The 19,517-nt window shown below is 45.4% G+C and overlaps 1 protein-coding gene across 1 annotated transcript in view; it reads left to right on the forward strand.

Annotated features, from left to right (window-relative positions):
* Positions 1 to 19,517, forward strand: part of LOC143793497 (uncharacterized) — a 300,046-nt gene that overhangs the window by 172,966 nt on the left and 107,563 nt on the right. The window contains exon 9 of the mRNA XM_077280518.1: positions 19,034 to 19,112. Coding sequence (XP_077136633.1) covers positions 19,034 to 19,112 — 79 coding nt within the window. The remainder of the gene's footprint in view (positions 1 to 19,033; positions 19,113 to 19,517) is intronic.

The raw sequence follows: 19,517 nt of genomic DNA on the forward strand, positions 1-19,517 counted from the left end.
AAGAGGGATTTGTAGAGTGGGATGCTGGTGTAAAAGTTATCGGTATAGAGGTGATAACCTTTATCCAGCAGTGTTTGTACCAAATCCCACATAATCTTTCCACTCAATCCCAGGACAGGAGGACACTCAGGCGGTTCAATCCTGGTGTCCTTCCCTTCGTGGATGTACCCTGAGGTATTCTCACACAGCTTGTAGAGTTTGATTCCATACCTGGCTCTCTTGCTGGGCAGGTACTGACGGAATCCGAGCCGTCCCTTAAAATGAATTAAGGACTCATCCACGCGTATCTCCCTTTGAGGCACGTACACTTCAGCAAACTTTTTGTTGAAGTGTTCGATTGACCGGCCGGCTTATATAACCGGTCAGTGGTCATATAAGTGCCACGTTTGACCAGTCTAAATACCGCCTTAGATCCCGGTACCTTATAGGTGACGTCTTCTCTGATTGGAGTTGCTCACATCCTTTTCTTCTTCATCTGCTCCTGATTCCAGGGTAAGTTTTCACATCCACAGCTCATCTCCACAGACATCCATCCCTCATAAACTATGGCTGCTGCACTGTCCTTTTTTATGTAACAATAACTGTCAAACCATCCCCCCTTAACTATGGCCTATACACGGTCCCTCCTATACAGTATACACACACATTATGATCTATAGCCCCCATGTACCTGTCAAATATAGCCAGCACCTCATGTGGAGACACTGGTGTCGACGAGTGCTCTAGTCTGCTGGCTCGAGACCGCATGGATCAGGGATCATACCACTGAACGCCCACTCTCCTTTTACCGTGGGCATAATACTACTCAGACAACACAAGGTAAGGGTAAAACCACAAAACAGGCAAATAACACAGAACAGTCCCAGCAAAATACCCAAGATAGTGCAAAATTACAGTGACTCACCCACTGACTTGCCGGGATAAGAGCAGCTGTGACGTCAGAGCTTCCAGAGCCGACTACCCCACCTGTCGCACACATAGAGAATTGGTAAACAAACTTAGGAAGCTGACAGTTAATTGAAGTACAAGGCCAGATGACTGGAGGGTCACAATCTGGTTTCTCGAAACATCTCCATGGAGCGAGGTGACTGGTGGGTTCCAATCCTCCCTTTCCCAAATGTATCCATGGGGATCAGGTGACCGGTGAGTCCAAATCCTGACTACCCCAAATGTAGCCATAGTTCAGTGATGCTCAATGGAGCAGATCTGTATTCCCAGCCATGTTCCCTAAGCTAGCATTCTGTAAAATATAAAATCTGTGTTTTTTGTGATGGCGCCATCATCTATTATTATTATTATTATTTATTATTATAGCGCCATTTTTTCCATGGCGCTTTACATGTGAGGAGGGGTATACATAATAAAAACAAGTACAATAATCTTGAACAATACAAGTCACAACTGGAACAGGAGGAGAGAGGACCCTGCCCGCGAGGGCTCACAATCTACAAGGGATGGGTGAAGATACAGATATCCTGTGTAGAGTGTTCCTGGCTGTGATTTTGGAAAGAGTCTCTGGTTCTTTGGCTCTCTGGAGCTCTTGGATGTCTTAGATATCTTGTTACAGAGGCATTTCTCCTTTCTACAGTTCACAACTGTTCTTCAAGCAATCATTCACAGGTCAAGGGGAAAGGGTGACGACTCGAGGTTAACCCACATAGATTATTTATAGTTTAAGCACATACAAAAAAAGAATATACTGGCACTGAAGTGGCGTTCACTTGTGAAATGTCCTTTATACGAAGACCCTTCCTTTGGGCTATCGGGATATAGCAATTTAGAGACGACTGAGGTGGTGCTATGCAAACACATGCGGCAATCCAAACAGGTATGTGGAAAGAAAGAAAATTGCAGCACTCACCGTGAATTCTTCATCTCTTTTATTCAATAAAACGAACCTTTGTAGGTTGTGGCATTATAAAAGGCTTTAGGCGTTACGAGGGGAGCGGGGTTGTGCAGGAACGAGACGGACGACGGCCGTCGTCCGTCTCGTTCCTGCACAACCCCGCTCCCCTCGTAACGCCTAAAGCCTTTTATAATGCCACAACCTACAAAGGTTCGTTTTATTGAATAAAAGAGATGAAGAATTCACGGTGAGTGCTGCAATTTTATTTATAGTTTATCCTTCAATGTTTGCAAGTCAACAAACTGCATGGCGTGGTATTGTCACAACTAATTTTTAGAGTCGTGACAGCTCTGGTTCTGTTTTAATTTAGGCTACGTTCACATTTGCGTTGTGCGCCGCAGCGTCGGCGCCGCAGCGCACAACGCAAACAAAAACGCAGCAAAACGCATGCACAACGCTGCGTTGTGCGCCGCATGCGTCCTTTTTTTAATTGATTTTGGACGCAGCAAAAATGCAACTTGCTGCGTCCTCTGCGCCCGGACGCGGGCGCCGCAGCGACGCAAAACGCAAGTGCGACGCATGTCCATGCGCCCCCATGTTAAATATAGGGGCGCATGACGCATGCGGCGCCCGCCGCTAATGTGAACGTAGCCTTAAATGTGTTTTTACTTTTGGGCCAGCAAGGGTTGATGTCAGTTTCCTTGCTGGCAGCTGCTGTGTTGCTGGTCAGCTGATGTGGGTGGTGACCACTCCCACTATCCTTTAAATAGCCACATGATGTATCAGCTGACTGTCGGTAATAGAGTTTTTCTCTGGAGACTAGCCTACCAGTTGGGAGCTCTCTGGTGCCATCTGTGTATCAGCTGCTTGGGGTCCTGGTTCCTTATCCTCTGCTGTGTGGAGTTTGCAGCAGAAGCTTGAGCTAAGTTTTTTGTTGTTTCTTTCCTTGTGTGCCTCGTGCTTGTCACTACCCTGTGTTTATACCATCTGCAGTGGTGAGGCTAGCATACTTGTCGGCCAGTGCACTAGCCAGGGTATAGTGGGGTGACAGCTAGGGACTAGGCACGTGACGGCGGCGGGGGAAGGACCTGAATAGGGAGTTAGGGGAGCATAGGGATAGGCATAGGTTGTTATTTAGGAGTTGCCCCATCCCTCGTTCCCTATTGTTAGGGACTTCCTCCTCCTTTTTCCATCTCATTTTGTGTGTGTTGAAGCGTTCCAGAGTTATTACCACATAAAGTGACATGGGTCAGATTTCAACAATTTGGCTCCGTCACTAAGGGGTTAAGTGTCTGCTGCACTGCGGAGGAAATGTGGTGACATCATAATAGTCACATGACACAATTGCTTCATCATGTCTCTCCTGAGCCCCGCCCCCTGATCACATGACGGTGACGTCACCACAGGTCCTGCAGCTCTCAGTGCAGCAGCTCCGTCCTGGTTGTGTGCAGCTCGTGTTCTCTGGTGTCAGCCAGCAGCAGATTTCCCGCCATTCCGGTGAGATTACAGGAGGGTTTGGTGGAGTTTTGGTGCTTGTGGTAAATCTGTGAGAGGAGAGTGTGGGGTGAGATCAGAGCTGTTCCTGTGGAGGCTCCTGCTCCATGTGACTGCGGCTCCTCAGTGTTGGGGACGGGCAGCATTGTATGGGGGGTGTGCAGCGTCTGCTCCTCATCTCACGGCCCCCGCTGGTGGTGTAGTTACCATGGTGACCGTCCTCTCCTGGCGGTGTAGTTACCACGGTGACCGTCCCCCGCTGGCGGTGTAGTTACCACGGTGACCGTCCTCCTCCTACGAGGCTGATGATGAGCGGTCAGATCGGCGGAGGAGGCCGCGGTGGAGTTTTGTGGCTTTTCCTCCTGATAAATGTTGATATTTGGCAGAATTTAGTGATTGTCGTTCTCTCGTCCCCTGTGATTTCCATCTTCTCCTCCATCATGAAGACGCCGGCAGGACGAGATCCCTCCAGCTGATCCAGTGCTCATCCCTCCTCCTCCTGAATGACCCCGAGGATGGACGAGGACAGGGATGAGACCACCAGAAGATTATTCCACTTGGCCCTGGAGATCGTCTCCCTGCTGAGCGGAGAGGTAACTCCTCTACATTTCTATCAGCTTTATTGTGTTCTGTGACAAGTCCGACATCGGGAGGAGGAAATCCAGAATAGAGAGAAGGATTCTTTCCTGTAAGAGCAGTGATTGTGTGGAGCTCTCTGCCCGGAGGAGTTGTCATGGGGATTCCCTATAAGAGCTGTAGAGGGGCCGGGATGTCTGTCCGGAGGGGAATAATATTCCCGGTTATGGCCCCAGATTACTGGAGACGGTTATTGATCCCGGGATTTCTACTGATTGTCAGATCTGGAGTCGGGAAGGAATCTTCTCCCTAAGTGTCTCTCTCCATACACAGGATTACACAATAGTGAGGAAGACACCGGGGGACGGTGTGACTCCCATCATCCATCTCCAGGAGTCAGGAGGGCGGAGCCCGGGCCCCATCACAGAGCCTCCCCCGCACTCCCTGCTACATGAGAGGAACAAGAAGATCCTGGAGCTCAGCAACAAGATGATTGAGCTGCTGAGCGGAGAGGTGACTGCTGGGACATTATACAGGACTGGAGGATTCTGGGTGATGAGCGGAGAGGTGTCTGCTGGGACATTATACAGGACTGGAGGATTCTGGGTGATGAGCGGAGAGGTGACTGCTGGGACATTATACAGGACTGGAGGATTCTGGGTGATGAGCGGAGAGGTGACGGCTGGGACATTATACAGCACTGGAGAATTCTGGGTGATGAGCGGAGAGGTGACTGCTGGGACATTATACAGGACTGGGGGATTCTGGGTGATGAGCGGAGAGGTGACGGCTGGGACATTATACAGCACTGGAGAATTCTGGGTGATGAGCGGAGAGGTGACTGCTGGGACATTATACAGGACGGCACTGGAGGATTCTGGGTGATGAGCGGAGAGGTGACTGCTGGGACATTATACAGGTCAGCACTGGAGGATTCTGGGTTATGAGCGGAGAGGTGACTGCAGGGACATTATACAGGACAGGAGGATTCTGGGTGATGACGGTGTGGCTGTTGTCAGGTTCCTATAAGGTGTCAGGACGTCGCTGTCTATCTCTCCATGGAGGAGTGGGAGTATCTAGAAGGACACCAGGATCGGTACCAGGACGTGATGATGGAGGAGCTCCGGCCTCTTACACCACGAGGTGAGAAGCGAGGCTCCTTGTTGGCTCCGGTGGATGTGATGACGTCTCTCAGGCGCCGTCCTATAATACAATCATTTACTACTAGAATTTTCCTCTTTCTGATATGTAGAATTTTAACCTCTTACCGACCTTGGACCTACTGGAGACGTCCAGGCATTTCTGTGTGCATAGGGGCTGTGCTCTTGGGATCGTCGCTGTGTGATCAGCTGATATCATAGCTGATACCCGGCATTCAGTTCCAGGAGCCGGGCCGACCCAGCAGTTTAACCCCCTAAATGCTGTGATCGATATCAATTGTAGCATTTAGAAGGCAGAGGGATGGAGCGCTATCTGTTCTCTGACAACGTCATCGCTAGGACCCGATCATTTCCATAGTGACCCGTTGTCGCCATGAATCCGGGTCACCAGCCTCTAGAACGATAGATCATGCTTAGTCAATTGCTGTGGTTTATAACTGCGATCAGAGCTGTGAAAATGAAAGTCACATGGAAGTACTAAGTAAAAAAAATAGTGTAATAAAATAAAATCAGAAAATACAAAAAAATATACATATTGTACATACAGAGTATCAGTGTACCCAGTAGAAATTGCACAACAAATTTTGTGGTCCATTTTCTCCTAATACCCTTGTGAAAATATAAAAAAGTTTGGGTCTAAAGTAAAAATTTTTGCGAAAAAGCTAAAATGTTAATTTTTTCCTTCCACATTGCTTTAGTTCCCGTGAAGCACCTGAAGGGTTAATAAACTTCTTGAACGTGGTTTTGAGCACCTTGAGGGGTGCAGGTTTTAGAATAGTGTCACTTTTGGGTATTTTCTGTCAGTGACTTCCAATGTGAGGTGGTCCCTAAAAAAATGGTTTTGTAAATTTTGTTGGAAAAATGAGAAATCACTGGTCAATTTTAACCCTTTTAACTTCCTAACCAAAAAAAAAAAATTGTTTACAAAATTGTGCTGATGTAACGTAGACATGTGGAAATGTTATTTATGAACTATTTTGTGCAATATGACTCTCTGATTTAAGGGCACAAAAATTTAAAGTTTGAAAATTGCAAAATTTTCAAACTTTTTGCCAGATTTCCGTTTTTAACAATCTCAGAATCAGTGGAATCTGTTGAAGTGTTCCAGAGCTATAACCTCATGAAGTGGTCAGAATTGTAAAAATTGGTTTGGTCATTAAGGTCAAAATTAGCTCAGTTACTAAGGGGGTAAGTTAAAAAAAAAAAAAAAAAAGTACACATATTTGGTATCAACGTGTCTGGATCCTCTTCAGTGAATTCCATTAAAAAAATAGAATAACGGTGTAAAACAATTGTTTTTTCATCATATTCCTGAACAAAAGTGGAATCAAATGCAATAAAAAATGTATCTAAAGAAAAACGATATCTCTGAAAACGTCATCTTGTCCCGCAAAAAACAAGCCGTCGTACAGATCCGTCAGCAGAAAAATAAAAGTTATAGCTCTCCGAATAAAGCGATGCAAAAATAGTAATTTTTTTTCTATTCAATAGTTTTTATTTTGTGAAGGCGATAAACCATAAAAAACAATATAAATGAGGTATCGCTGTAATCGTACTGACATGAAGAATAAAACTGCTTTACCAATTTGACCACACGCGGAACTGCATAAAGAAAACACAATTCTTGAATTGCTAGTTTTTGTTAATTCTAACTCCCCAAAATCGGAATATTAAGTGATTAAAAAATGTCATGTGCCCTAAAATGGAACTATAAAAAACATTAACATGTCCTGCAAAAAACAAGCCATCACATGCCTCTGTGGGCCAAAATATGGAAAATTATAGCTTTCAAAATATGGAGATGATTCTTTTTGCAATAAAAAGCATTTTCTAGTGTGTGACAGCAGCCAAACATAAAAACCTGATTGTAGATTTCGAATTGCTGTAATCGCACCAACCCAAATAATTAAAGTCGCCTAATTACTTATACCGCAAGAGGAATGACGTAAAAATTAAATAAAACCAATTCTTCACCTGCTGTTGATTTGTTCATTCTGCCTCCGAAACATCGCAGTAAGGCTCGGCTCACATTTATCCTGAGCTCTGAGCTGAGCACTTACATCGGGGTTTCAGTGTAAATCTCTGAAATACGTGATTCAAACGGAACCCCCGGCAGAAAATCCTCTATGATAAGGCGCTGTGGACACTGTCTGGCCTGTTATTTGGCTGTGTCAGTTTTTAGGCGAGCATAAAAGAGTGGTCAACCACAGTTTTATGCACCTCTGAAAAAAAGGGAACCGCTGAACAGAGGTGAGACGGAGTGCAGAGTAACTCTGCTGCCTCATTATAGTTAATGGATCCCTCAGGGGTGTTATCTGAACTACGTCAATTTGGGGGTTTCCATTTAAATCTCAAAGTAAGTGCTCAGCGTAGTGCGCAGGATAAATTTGATCGTAAATGTTAAGTAAAATGTTCCCAACAAAAGCTTCCCAACTAAAGTTCCTAAGCAAGCAAGTTCCCACTCAGATCTGTCAGTTTTTAATGGAAATATAGGGGGCTTCCACGTTACTGGTAGTACAAAAATGAAATGGCTCCTCACCCTTCAAAAGAAATTCAACAAATTCTGCTCTCTCAAATCCAAATGCCCCTCTCCTTTCTGATCCGCATTGTGCCTAAACTATATTTACTGTCCAAATGTTTGGCGTTTCTGTAGGGATGAGAGCCCGCCTAATTTACGGGTTAATTTCTCCAGAAGCATGAGCTGGGCATATTGTACTGGTCACTACAAGGTACTGGTCACTACAACGTCCTGAGCACTACAGTGGCAATCTTCAATCAGCAACATCCACTGCTGTTTGTTTCTGGAAAACACCCATGGAGTCAAAATCGTCTCTAAACCTGTAGATACATTTTTAAAGGGGTGTATTTTCCAAAATGGGGTCACTGGAGGGGGGATTCTGCTCATCTAGCACTCAGGGGCTCTGTATACGGAATCCGCAAACTGTTCTAGAAAAATCTGTGCTCCAGGAGGCAAATAGCGCTCCGTTCCTCCCGAGCCTTGCTGTGTGTCTAAGCAGTACTTTACAGCCACATATGGGGCATTTCTACATTCAGCAGAAATTGTGGGACAAATTTTGGTGCCATTTTTACCCATTTCCCAGTGTGAAAATGTAAAATCTGGGGCTAAAAAAAAATTTTGGTGGTAAAAATCTAATTATTTTGTTTTGTTCTCATTTTGGGAGACAAAGCAAAAATAATGAGGACTTCAATCTGAGATCATATTTATACAGATCTTCATAGGAAAACCATGGAGGCAGAGACAGGGGTCTTCTGCAGGCCCCCGGCAATCATGACAATCTATTCTTGGGACCCTTCGATTTAGTGTCGGCCCTAATGCTGAGCTATAATGCTGAGCCGGCTGTCGCCCGGGCATGATAACAGCCACCGCTCTCTATACACTGAGCAGTGACTGTAGCTGCGCCGGCCGAAACTCTATGACTTGAAGCTGATCACTGCCAGGTGGAATAAGGTTAATTTTCTCCTGGCTGTGGGGCTTTCAGTGCTGTCTTTGGACCTGTTAAAATGCTATTAACTTGCAGATTAACCCCATATCTGCAGATTAATAGTGTTATTTTACATTTAAATGGCATTTTCAGTGACGTGGTTAAATGGCAGCAATCGGAGCTCGCTCCACAGACGTGCACCTGGCATCCTCCATGCATGGACACCAGATATCATGAACGGGTTAAAGAGCCTTATCACATGACGTCAGAATGCAGGGGATGGGGTGTTCTAGCCTCAAGGGCTCAATGTCAGCAAAATGTTAGTAGGTCTGCTCTTCCTCTTCATGGGGGCTGATCAGAACGATATAAGTGGGATGGTGATGCAGGTGTTGGCCCTGCAGGGACATCAGGCCACCCAAGAAAGTGGTAATAATAAGTGTAAGTCTCGCTTAGGCCGGGGTCACACTACCGTATAATACGAACGAGTGCTATGCTATAAAAAAATCGCATAGCACTTGGACCAATGTTGATCTATGGGGCAGCTCCTATCATCCGTTGATTTCTCAGCCGTATTATACGTGCGTGTGAAATTGCAGTATGCTGCGATTTGCACCGTATATCGGCGGGGACTCTTATGAAACTATATTAACATTATTAACCAGGCTTGCTGTCTATGTGCCAGAATTGGCGCATCTTATAGATGTGCCTTTTCTGGGGCAGCTTGGTGCTGGCATTTTTAGCCAGGGGGAATCAATATCCATGGCCCCTTCCTAGGCTATAATTATCAGCCCGCCGCAGTCTGCGTAGCCTTTCTGGCTATTAATTATAGGGGGACCCCACGTCATTTTTTTGGGGGGTACCCCTATTAGAATAGTCAATAAAGGCTAAATATACAGCTGTGGGCTGATATTCACAGCCTGGGAAGATCCATGGGTATTAACCCCTTCCCAGGCTACAAATATCGGCCCCCGGCCGTCGGCTTTCCCTCTCTGGCGAAGAAAATTGTGCAGGAGACCACGCAATTTTTTTTGCTTGCAGGATGGAACTTGTGGAGCCAATAAATAGGCTTCCATATTATTTATTCATGATTTTCAGGTCCAGGATCCATTATATGTCCATTTTGCAAGCCGGCAAGAAAATCTCGCCGATACGGATGTCACACGGATGCTTAGATGCGAGAAAATCGCATCCTCGCATTGCACATGGATGACATACGGATCTCCTTACGGAGAACATTTGTGCGATTCTCGGAGACAAAATCGGACCGATTGTTTTTTATTTTTATACTTTGTGTCTGACTCCGGCCTTAAAGAGTTGTTTGTTCAGTACAATATGTATTATGGGGCTTTTCTGTGGACTCTGACCAGACAATCTCTCCTTGGTTCCCCGTGTACATCAGTAAGTGCCCATGACCCCGGTGCCGGCTCTCTAGTGTCCTCTCATATTACACATTGATAGGCACTAACCGCTGCGTACCGGGGGCTCCCCACAACACCGTCCTCCCGAGTGCTGTGACTTCATCCATTAGCCGTACATATTCCCTTTTTTCTTCATTTAGAGACCAACTCGGAACTTTCTACGCACTTGCTGCCTTTTTTTTTTTTTTTAAATTAAGTATCTTTATTGAAGTTTTCTAACAATTTTTAAATTAACATATTACCCACTTTGGGGAAAACACAGAAAATTAAGATGAACTGGAAAGGGGGGAATGGACAAAGAAAAGGAAAGACCAGATTAAATTTAAAACAAAAATTCCCATTCTACAAAAAAAAACCAACTAGTCATCACCACTGTAAAGTCTGAAAAGAAAACATCTCCTTTTGCAGCTTCTAGCCATGCAATCACTATTATTGCACATGGGATAAACATGGATCATATCTCTCGTAATCCTCTTTGTTAAATGGTTCATCCATCCAGGCAGCCCAAAGCTGTTCAAATTTATTGATATTGCCTCTTTTTTTTGTACACACCTTTTTCTAAACTTATAAACCAGTTTATTTTGTTGATATATTCCTTTTTTGTTCGGCTCTCGGTATCCAACCAATGTTGCGCTATTAGTTTCTTTGCTAAATACAGCATTCGTGCTATAGCTATTTTACCCGGTTCATTTGTCTGTAGATCTTCCACATACCCAACACGCAAACTAAGGGCGTAGTTTCCAATACCACCTTAAACACTCGTCTAATTAATCCCAGTGCTGTCCTCCAGTGTCCCTCCAGATTAGGACATGACCACATCATATGAAGTAGAGTAGCCGGCTGCACTCCACGCTTAGGACAGCATGCGTCCGCTCTGGCCCCAATCCTACACATAAACTCCGGTGTTCTATACACCTAAAGTTGAGAAAGTCTATGTGCTTCACGATGACAGAGTTGAGGTACCCTTTCCAATATCTCAATCCATTGACCTTCTATTGGGCCGATCTTCTTCCTCCCATCTCTCTTTACTATGAATTGGGTATTTGCTTAGCACAAATGTTAATAAAGATCTTTATAGCCGCGATATTATCCCAGATTAACTATTTGATCTACTAATTAACTGTATAACAGTATTTGGTACATACATTCAAGCCACTCTCCGTAAAGTCCGCATTGAACGCAGTTGGAGGTATTTATAAACGTCCTTTGGACTGAGATCAAACTCCTCCTGTAATTGTGCGTAAGATTTGAGTACATTTTCTAATAGCTCCTGGGATACCCTGCCCACCCCCCTCTCCCTCCACTTCCCAAAACCCACCACACTTCTCAGATTAACCATGGCGTGTCCCATATTGATGTAAATTGTGAGCAACTCTCTATTTGTTGCAGATCTCGAATTTTCCACCATATTTTATGCATTAACGATTATGTTGGAAGTTGGAGAAGATTTGAATTTGTTACCCTCTAGTGCTTCATGTAAAGATCGGCTATTTACCCCACACTGCAAGAGATCCTATAACAAATTGTTACCTGTATCCTCCCATCCTCTAAAAATATTGAGATTGGGCTCCCAAGAAATAGACCCACGGTTTAGGAACCGCTAAGCCCCCGTCTGATTTGTCCCTCTGCAGAGTTTCCAATTTAATACGAGCCGTTCCATCTCTCCAAAGATCTAAACACCCCTTCAATAGCCCAAAAGAATCTAACAGGAATCCATATCGGTGAATTGCGAAGAAGATACAGCAGCTGGAGCATCCATTTTAAATAAATTGGCTCTCCCCACAACTGATAAAGGAAGTTTAGACCACACATCTCTTTTCCGTGTAAACTTATTGAGGATCGGGGCTAAATTTAGTTTTTCATAATCTAGCGGGCCAGGTAAGACCATCACTCCCAAATACTTAAATATTGATACCTGTTGCAGTCCAGAGCTACGTGGATTTATTATTGTATTCCTCACCTTTGCAATGTCATACAGTTTTGAAGCAATCAGTTTTTTAAAAAATTTTTATTTTGGTGTCATCACTCCAGAGTATAGAGTTCCAGGAGTCTTCATATACACTGCTCATAATAATAAAGGGAACATTTAAACAACAGAATCTAACTCCAAGTAGATCAAACTTCTGTGAAATCAAACTGTCCACTTAGGAAGCAACACTGATTGACAATCAATTTCACATGCTGTTGTGCAAATGGAATAGACAACAGATGGAAATGATTGGCAATTATCAAGACACCCTCAATAAAGGAGTGGTTCTGCAGGTGGGGACCACAGACCACATCTCAGTACCAATGCTTTCTGGCTGATGTTTTGGTCACTTTTGAATGTTGGTTGTGCTTTCACACTCGTGGTAGCATGAGACGGACTCTACAACCCACACAAGTGGCTCAGGTAGTGCAGCTCATCCAGGATGGCACATCAATGCGAGCTGTGGCAAGAAGGTTTGCTGTGTCTGTCAGCGTAGTGTCCAGAGGCTGGAGGCGCTACTAGGAGACAATCCAATACACCATAAAGTGCAATTTCCAGGTCGTCCCTCATGACAGCACCACAAGGTGGTTGCTCTTCATATCCTTGATAGGGACAGGAACACAGAAGAGGTTAAATAGCCCCTCCCCACCTCCATCCTTCAGTGTTTTTCCTGTCCCTATCAGGGACAGACGCAGGAGAGATCTCTGGAAGATCAGGGTTACCTGATTCGAAGTCAGGCTCGGTTGAGCAGGAGCTCCTGAGTGCGGTCCCATCCTCCTGGAGGGGGCTCTGGCCGCGAGAGTCTGGAGACTCCCCAAGTCGCAGAACACCGACGGAGGTCCCTCCGCGACTAGGTAGAGCTGGGTGCTCCCACAGGCTGCCTCATCCCCTCACAAAAGGGGCTCTGAGACAGCAGCTGCTGCTGCGGTGTCCGGCGCTCCCTCGGCTCCACGTGCGGCCGGTGCTGGCATCGTTCCCCGGACTTCCGGTCCGGCGCTTCGGTCGGAGGTGACTTCCAAGGGGCATGGCCGGATTCCCGGGGTCGGCGGCGCCGATGCATTTCCGGGGCTCCGGGAGGCTGGGGGAGGAAACAGAGACCGGAACAGCACCGGATTTTGCATCAGGATCTTGGTCCCAAGCTGGTCGGTGTGCGTTCCAGATGACGCATGCACAATACAGCTGGGGACCTGTAATCACCGTGGAGGCCAGCAGCTGAGCTCGGAAGGAGGACGAATCAGATGTCTTGAAGCCGGGTAAGACTGACTACTTAATGACGGACAACTGACAGCACACTTGACTCAGTAAGATGGAAGGTGCTAGTCGTCCAGACGTCCAATCCTTAGAGCCACCCACGGACCATGTGAGTAGTACGTGGTATGGGAGACATTACAGTACCTTAAGATCCGTAGCTACAGGGATCTCCCTTACATTTACAGGATAAGGACATTCCTGAAAGGTCGACTGTAAAGAAAAGGACCATCAGATGTCCGTTATGCACCACCAAGCTCCCAGATGGCTATAAAAAGAAGTTATGCGAAAAATGCTTCGCTAAACTTCTAAAGGATGAACAGGCTTCGTTATTAGATAATATAAAAACCATGATTCGAGACGAAGTCCAAGCTACGGTGTCTACAATGGTGCCACCCCAGTCTCCGCGACCCAAAAGGCCCAGATGGGACATGGACCTAAGTTCCGAGGAAGGAGAGGTCTCGGGGTATTTCGATCCGGGCTCAGAGGAACAGGGTCCATCGGCGGTATTTCCAGAAGAACGGCAGAGATACCTGTTTTCGTCCGAAAATACGGATGTACTGCTGAAAGCAGTTAGGAGCACCATGAAGATAGAGGACTCGTCAAAGCCACTATCGGTTCAAGACGAGATGTTCGGGGGCCTAAGAACTCGCAGAAATAGAGTTTTTCCGGTCAATAACCACATAACAGCGATGATAATGGAAGAGTGGGAAGACGTGGGAAAAAAAACCCCGATTGGGATTCAGTATTATATATTATTGGTAGTGCGCTCTTCTTTTCTATTTGGAAAAAAACTAGTAGTCCCGAGAGACTTCAAGTACCGTCTTCCCTTTGATCCAGAAGAAACTAAGGTCTGGGAATTGGTTCCAAAAATTGATATTCCTGTGGCCAAGGTCACAAGGAAAACGGCTATTCCCTTTGAGGACTCATCAGGATTAAAGGACCCGATGGATAAGAGGTCAGAAGATCTTCTCAAAAAAGCCTGGGAGTCGTCAGCCGCCATTATGAAAACGAATATAGCGGCTACCTCTGTAGCAAGGTCCATGAGTCTTTGGGTAGACGAGCTGGAGAGTCATATTACAGACAGAACTCCAAGGGAAAAGATCCTAAAATCTCTTTCAGTGCTGAAAATGGCGACTGATTTCATGGCGGACGCTTCAGCGGAATCGGTGCGCTTTGCTGCCAGGAACAATGCACTGTCAAACGCAGCAAGAAGGGCCTTATGGCTGAGATCATGGATGGGAGATACCCAATCAAAAAACAAGCTGTGTTCGATTCCATTCTCAGGATCTCACGTCTTTGGTCCAGTTCTTGATGAGCTACTCGAGAAGGCGTCCGATAAGAAAAAAGGCTTCCCTGAAGAGAAGCCAAAGAAGACACAATTCTTTCGCAAAACTCGCTCACACCCAAGACAGGACTACAGAGGGAAAGGGAAGTCCGGCAGATGGAGCTACCCTAAAGGGGGCAGAGGAAGAGGTTCCTTTCGAGACCAGTCATCAGGACCCAGCAAACAATGACGCCAACAATATAGGAGGAAGACTACAATACTTCCTAGAAGGATGGCAGAACATTACTCGGAATCAGTGGATTCTACAGACAGTTGCACAGGCGTACAAGATAGAGTTTACTCATCTACCCCCCAAGAGATTCTGTTTGACACAGACGGAGTCATCAGCAGTACATCAAAGACTGCTAACAGACATACAGCAACTCTTAGAGTTACAGGTCATAATACCGGTACCCCATCATCAGCATTTTCAGGGGCATTACTCCAGTCTGTTCTCCATAAAAAAAACCAAGCGGAGATTACCATACAATAATAAACTTAAAACCATTAAACAGATGGGTGGTGTACAAACGCTTCAAGATGGAATCTCTCAAGTCAATTATACCGTTAATAAAAAAAGAAGTCGGTAATGTGCATGCTAGATCTCAAACATGCATACTATCATGTTCCCATCCATCCCTCACATCAAAAATTCCTCAGATTTGCAATAAGAAACCGCAAGAGGATACTTCATTTCCAGTTTCAGTGTCTACCATTCGGTCTCTCCTCTGCCCCAAGGATATTCACAAAACTCATGACAGAGGTCATGGCCCAGTTAAGAGAAAAAGAAATTCTAATCGCCCGAGTCTCGAACCAGAAACACAGAAAATATTTCTGGGCGTACTACTAAATTCCGAACTGGAATACTCCTTCCTACCAGACCAAAAGCAACAGTCAATCAAAAAAGAGCTTCAAACGATAAAAAAACGGAAATACATTTCCATCAGGAAAGCTATGAGGATTCTAGGACTGATGACCTCATGCATTCCCAGTGTACAGTGGAGCCAGTTTCGCTCCAGAATGCTCCAAAAGGAAATTCTTTCGGTATGGAACGGAAAGGAAAATTCGTTAGACAACAGAATGCGGTTGTCCAGCGAGGTAAAACAGTCCCTCTCATGGTGGATCGATGTAAAAAACCTCAAAAGAGGAAAACCATGGAATATATCTCCATGTGTAAACATAACAACCGAAGCAAGCTCAAGGGGCTGGGGAGCCCACATAGAAGGACGATATCTTCAGGGGACATGGCCACCATCGGTACGTGACAGTTCCTCCAATTACAGGGAACTCAGAGCGGTCTGGGAAGCACTAAAGAGGTGCCAACACGAAATGCAGGGACACCACATCCGAGTCTTCTCAGACAACTTGACCACGGTAGCCTTTCTCCTGCATCAGGGAGGACCGAGGCACCGTCCACTTCAGGCGCTAGCAGAGACAATATTCTCCTGGGCGGAGGATACCGTGAAGTCCATCACAGCGGTACATCTAAAAGGTTCACAAAACCAAATAGCGGACTTTCTCAGCAGAGAGAAAGTGCAGGCGTCAGAATGGTCTCTAAATGGAGAAGTCTTTACTCAGCTAATTCAACAATGGGGCATTCCGCAAGTAGATTTATTCGCCACAAAGGACAATACAAAAACGAAAGAATTCTCATTAAATCCAGGAGACAATCCAACTGGCATAGATGCCTTGGCTCAACATTGGACATGGAACTGGCATACGCGTTCCCTCCCCTAGCTCTAATGCCCAGAGTTTTGAGGAAAATTCAGGAGGGTCCAGCGGTAGTGATCCTGATAGTGCCATATTGGCCCAAAAGGAGCTGGTTTCCTCTGCTGAAGTGGATGGCGGTGGAAGACCCAGTGCTACTACCACTGAGGCGGGATCTTCTAACGCAGGGACCGCTGGTCCATCAAAATCTAAAGATGCTACAACTCTCAGCATGGATCTTGAAAAGGAAATCTTGAGATCAAAAGGACTGTCGGAGTCGGTCATCTCAACCATGAAAAAAAGCAGAAAGCCGGTAACCTCGGCTATATACCAAAAAATTTGGAAGAAATTTTGTTCTCAGACCAATACTCCAATATCCGTTCTCCAAGAACCAGATATTCCTCAAATCTTAATTTTCCTCCAAACAGGATTTGATATGGGCTTGAGGCCTAGTACGCTAAAAGTACAAATCTCAGCGTTAAGTGCCTTTTATGATTATCCATTAGCGAACCATCCCTGGATAATGAGATACATCAAAGCTACGCAACATATCAGACCGACAATAAGAAGTTCAGTACCCTCATGGAACCTCACATTGGTACTAAATGAATTACGAAAAGCTCCATACGAGCCACTTGATCAGGCAGACCTAAAGTCTGTAACATTCAAGACTGTCTTTCTGGTCGCCATAACGTCAGCAAGGCGAATAGGCGAAATTCAAGCCCTGTCCATAACAGATCCATACTTGAAGATACAAGAAGATTGCATCGTTCTAAGGTTGGATCCTTCGTTTCTTCCAAAAGTTGTGACGGACTTTCATAGAAGCCAGGAAATAATTTTGCCTACGTTCTGTCAGAACTTCAACAATGATAAAGAACGTTCTCTCCATTCCCTGGATGTTAAGAGAACAGTTTTGCAGTATCTACAACTTAGACGGCTGGAGAATTGATTCAAACCTCTATCCAGATGTCTGGGAAGAGTAGAGGCAAAAAAGCCTCAAAAGCGACTCTAGCCAGATGGATTAAATCTACGATTTGCGCTGCATATATTTCAGCCAGTGAATCCCCTCCAGAACATCTAAAAGCCCACTCTCTGAGAGCAATATCTGCTTCATGGGCAGAGAGTGCGGGTGCATCCATGGACCAAATTTGCCGGGCGGCAACTTGGTCTAGTTCAAATACCTTTTGTAGACATTACAAACTAGACGTTCTGTCAAATCAACAGACCGGCTTTGGGAGGAAGGTCCTCCAAGCTGTAATCCCGCCCTAATTAAGAGTTATTTGGTATTTCTCCTTGTGGTGCTGTCATGAGGGACGACCTGGAAACTAAGAGTTAGTCATACCGGTAACGGTATTTCCAGGAGTCCATCATGACAGCACCCATTATTTACCCTCCCTTGAACTCCTGTCTGATGTGTGATATAAACATGTATAGAGAGGAAGTTCAATAAAATTGTGTTGTATCTATCCTGGTGTGGTACTTTGTAAAATCACTGAAGGGTGGAGGTGGGGAGGGGCTATTTAACCTCTTCTGTGTTCCTGTCCCTATCAAGGATATGAAGAGCAACCTCCTTGTGGTGCTGTTATGATGGACTCCTGAAAATACTGTTACCGGTATGTCTAACTCTTAGTTTTATCTTCCAACCTCCCCCCTCTTCTAAACACCTCTATCCCAGAATGTTTCTGTAGCAGAATCGCCAGGGGAATTGCTGCCTGTTTTAGTGTTTATATCGAGGTTGATGTGTCACGATTCATTATGGGATTCGTGGCAACTGATTCTGCTGATATTTAAATGTTTTTTCCTTTTGGTCCAGCAAGAGTTAATGTCAGTCTCTTGCTGGTTGTTCTTTTAGATTGGTCAGCTGATGTTGGTTGGTAACCACTCCCACTTTCCTTTAAATAGTCACATGACCCATCAGCTGATCGTCGGTAATAGAGTTACTTCTTTGCAGACCAGCTAGGGCTATGGAGCTCTCCTGTGTCAGTGATGTTGCTGCATTGAGAGTGGAGATTCCTGGTGCCGCATTCTCTGCTGCTTTGGAGCTTAGCAGTGCCTGATGCTGAGTATTTCTCCCTTTTTTCTCTCTGTCCCGTGTTTGTCACTTTCCCTGTATTTTACCATCTGCAGTGATGAGGCTAGGAGAACTGCAGGTTCTCGCCTCTTAGAGTGATCCCAGAGGATCCTGTCCACGAGGGAGGCCGTGTCCTCATGGTGACATCATGAGCTCTCAAAAAAACAATCACTGGTAAATGGTAACCGTCCTTCCCCCAATCTCCATAATGGTGAATTAGGAGAGAAGAAACCGCTGGATAGAAATGTGGAGCTTTCTCCAGCTCCTCTGTGGTTCCATCCCTGGAGGAGACGAAACTTGGAGAAGTTGTGTGTCTTAGTATGGCTCCTCCATCTGACTGATGAGGATCTTCTCTGTCCGTCTCCTCAGGGTTCTTGTGCTCCGGGTGCAGAGCCGAGAGTATTAGGCTTTGTCCTCACTGATTCTTACTTCATACTTGGGGCCACAATGTGCTTTGACCTCGGTACTGGTGGTGAGGACCACAACAATGTAATTCAGTCCCTGATACATAAACCTAGAATTACTGGTTCTGAGAGACGTGTCTCATATATAGACAGATACACGGCAGGTCATGTATTCAGTCTGTGTGTCTCCACAGACGGATCCAGGAGGAGAAATCCACCAGAGAGATGTCCCCGTCCTCTGTATCCCCAGGACTGTCCAGAGGAGAATCGCAACATCCCGGAGAATCATCAGGTAGATGACACTGAAGCCCCCACAACATCTGACCATGAAGTGATGGGACCTGAGCTCATCTTACATTTTTCTTTTTAGGGTGAAGATCTGATTGATATTAAGGTTGCAGTTATACATGGAGCACAAGAGGCGATCGCAATATGGGCCGATCAGCAGGGTGAGGAGGGGAGACTGTCATGTCTGTTCTGCGGTCTCCTACTGCTAGTCCCATCATCTCATCATCACATGACTCAATCTATAGTTTGGGCACCCCTGGTCAAAATTACTGTTATTGTGAACAGTTAAGCAAGTTGAAGATGAAATTATCTCTAAAAGGTCTAAAGTTAAAGATGACACATTTCTTTTGTATTATATGCAAAAAAGTTCATTTTTTACACTTTAAAAATTACTAAAAGGAAAATGTGCCGATGTAAAAATTTGGGCACCTGTCACCACTCTGTTGTCGGGTGCCTGGGCCCTATATCGCCCTGCTCCCCGGATTACTTCTCATGGTGAAGATCTCAGGGCCAGGTACCTTGCCTTAGCTCGTGAATTCACCCTCAGTTTGTACCCTTCCCCCACT

Source organism: Ranitomeya variabilis, chromosome 1, assembly GCF_051348905.1.
Source record: "Ranitomeya variabilis isolate aRanVar5 chromosome 1, aRanVar5.hap1, whole genome shotgun sequence".
In the NCBI taxonomy this organism is placed as follows: domain Eukaryota; kingdom Metazoa; phylum Chordata; class Amphibia; order Anura; family Dendrobatidae; genus Ranitomeya; species Ranitomeya variabilis.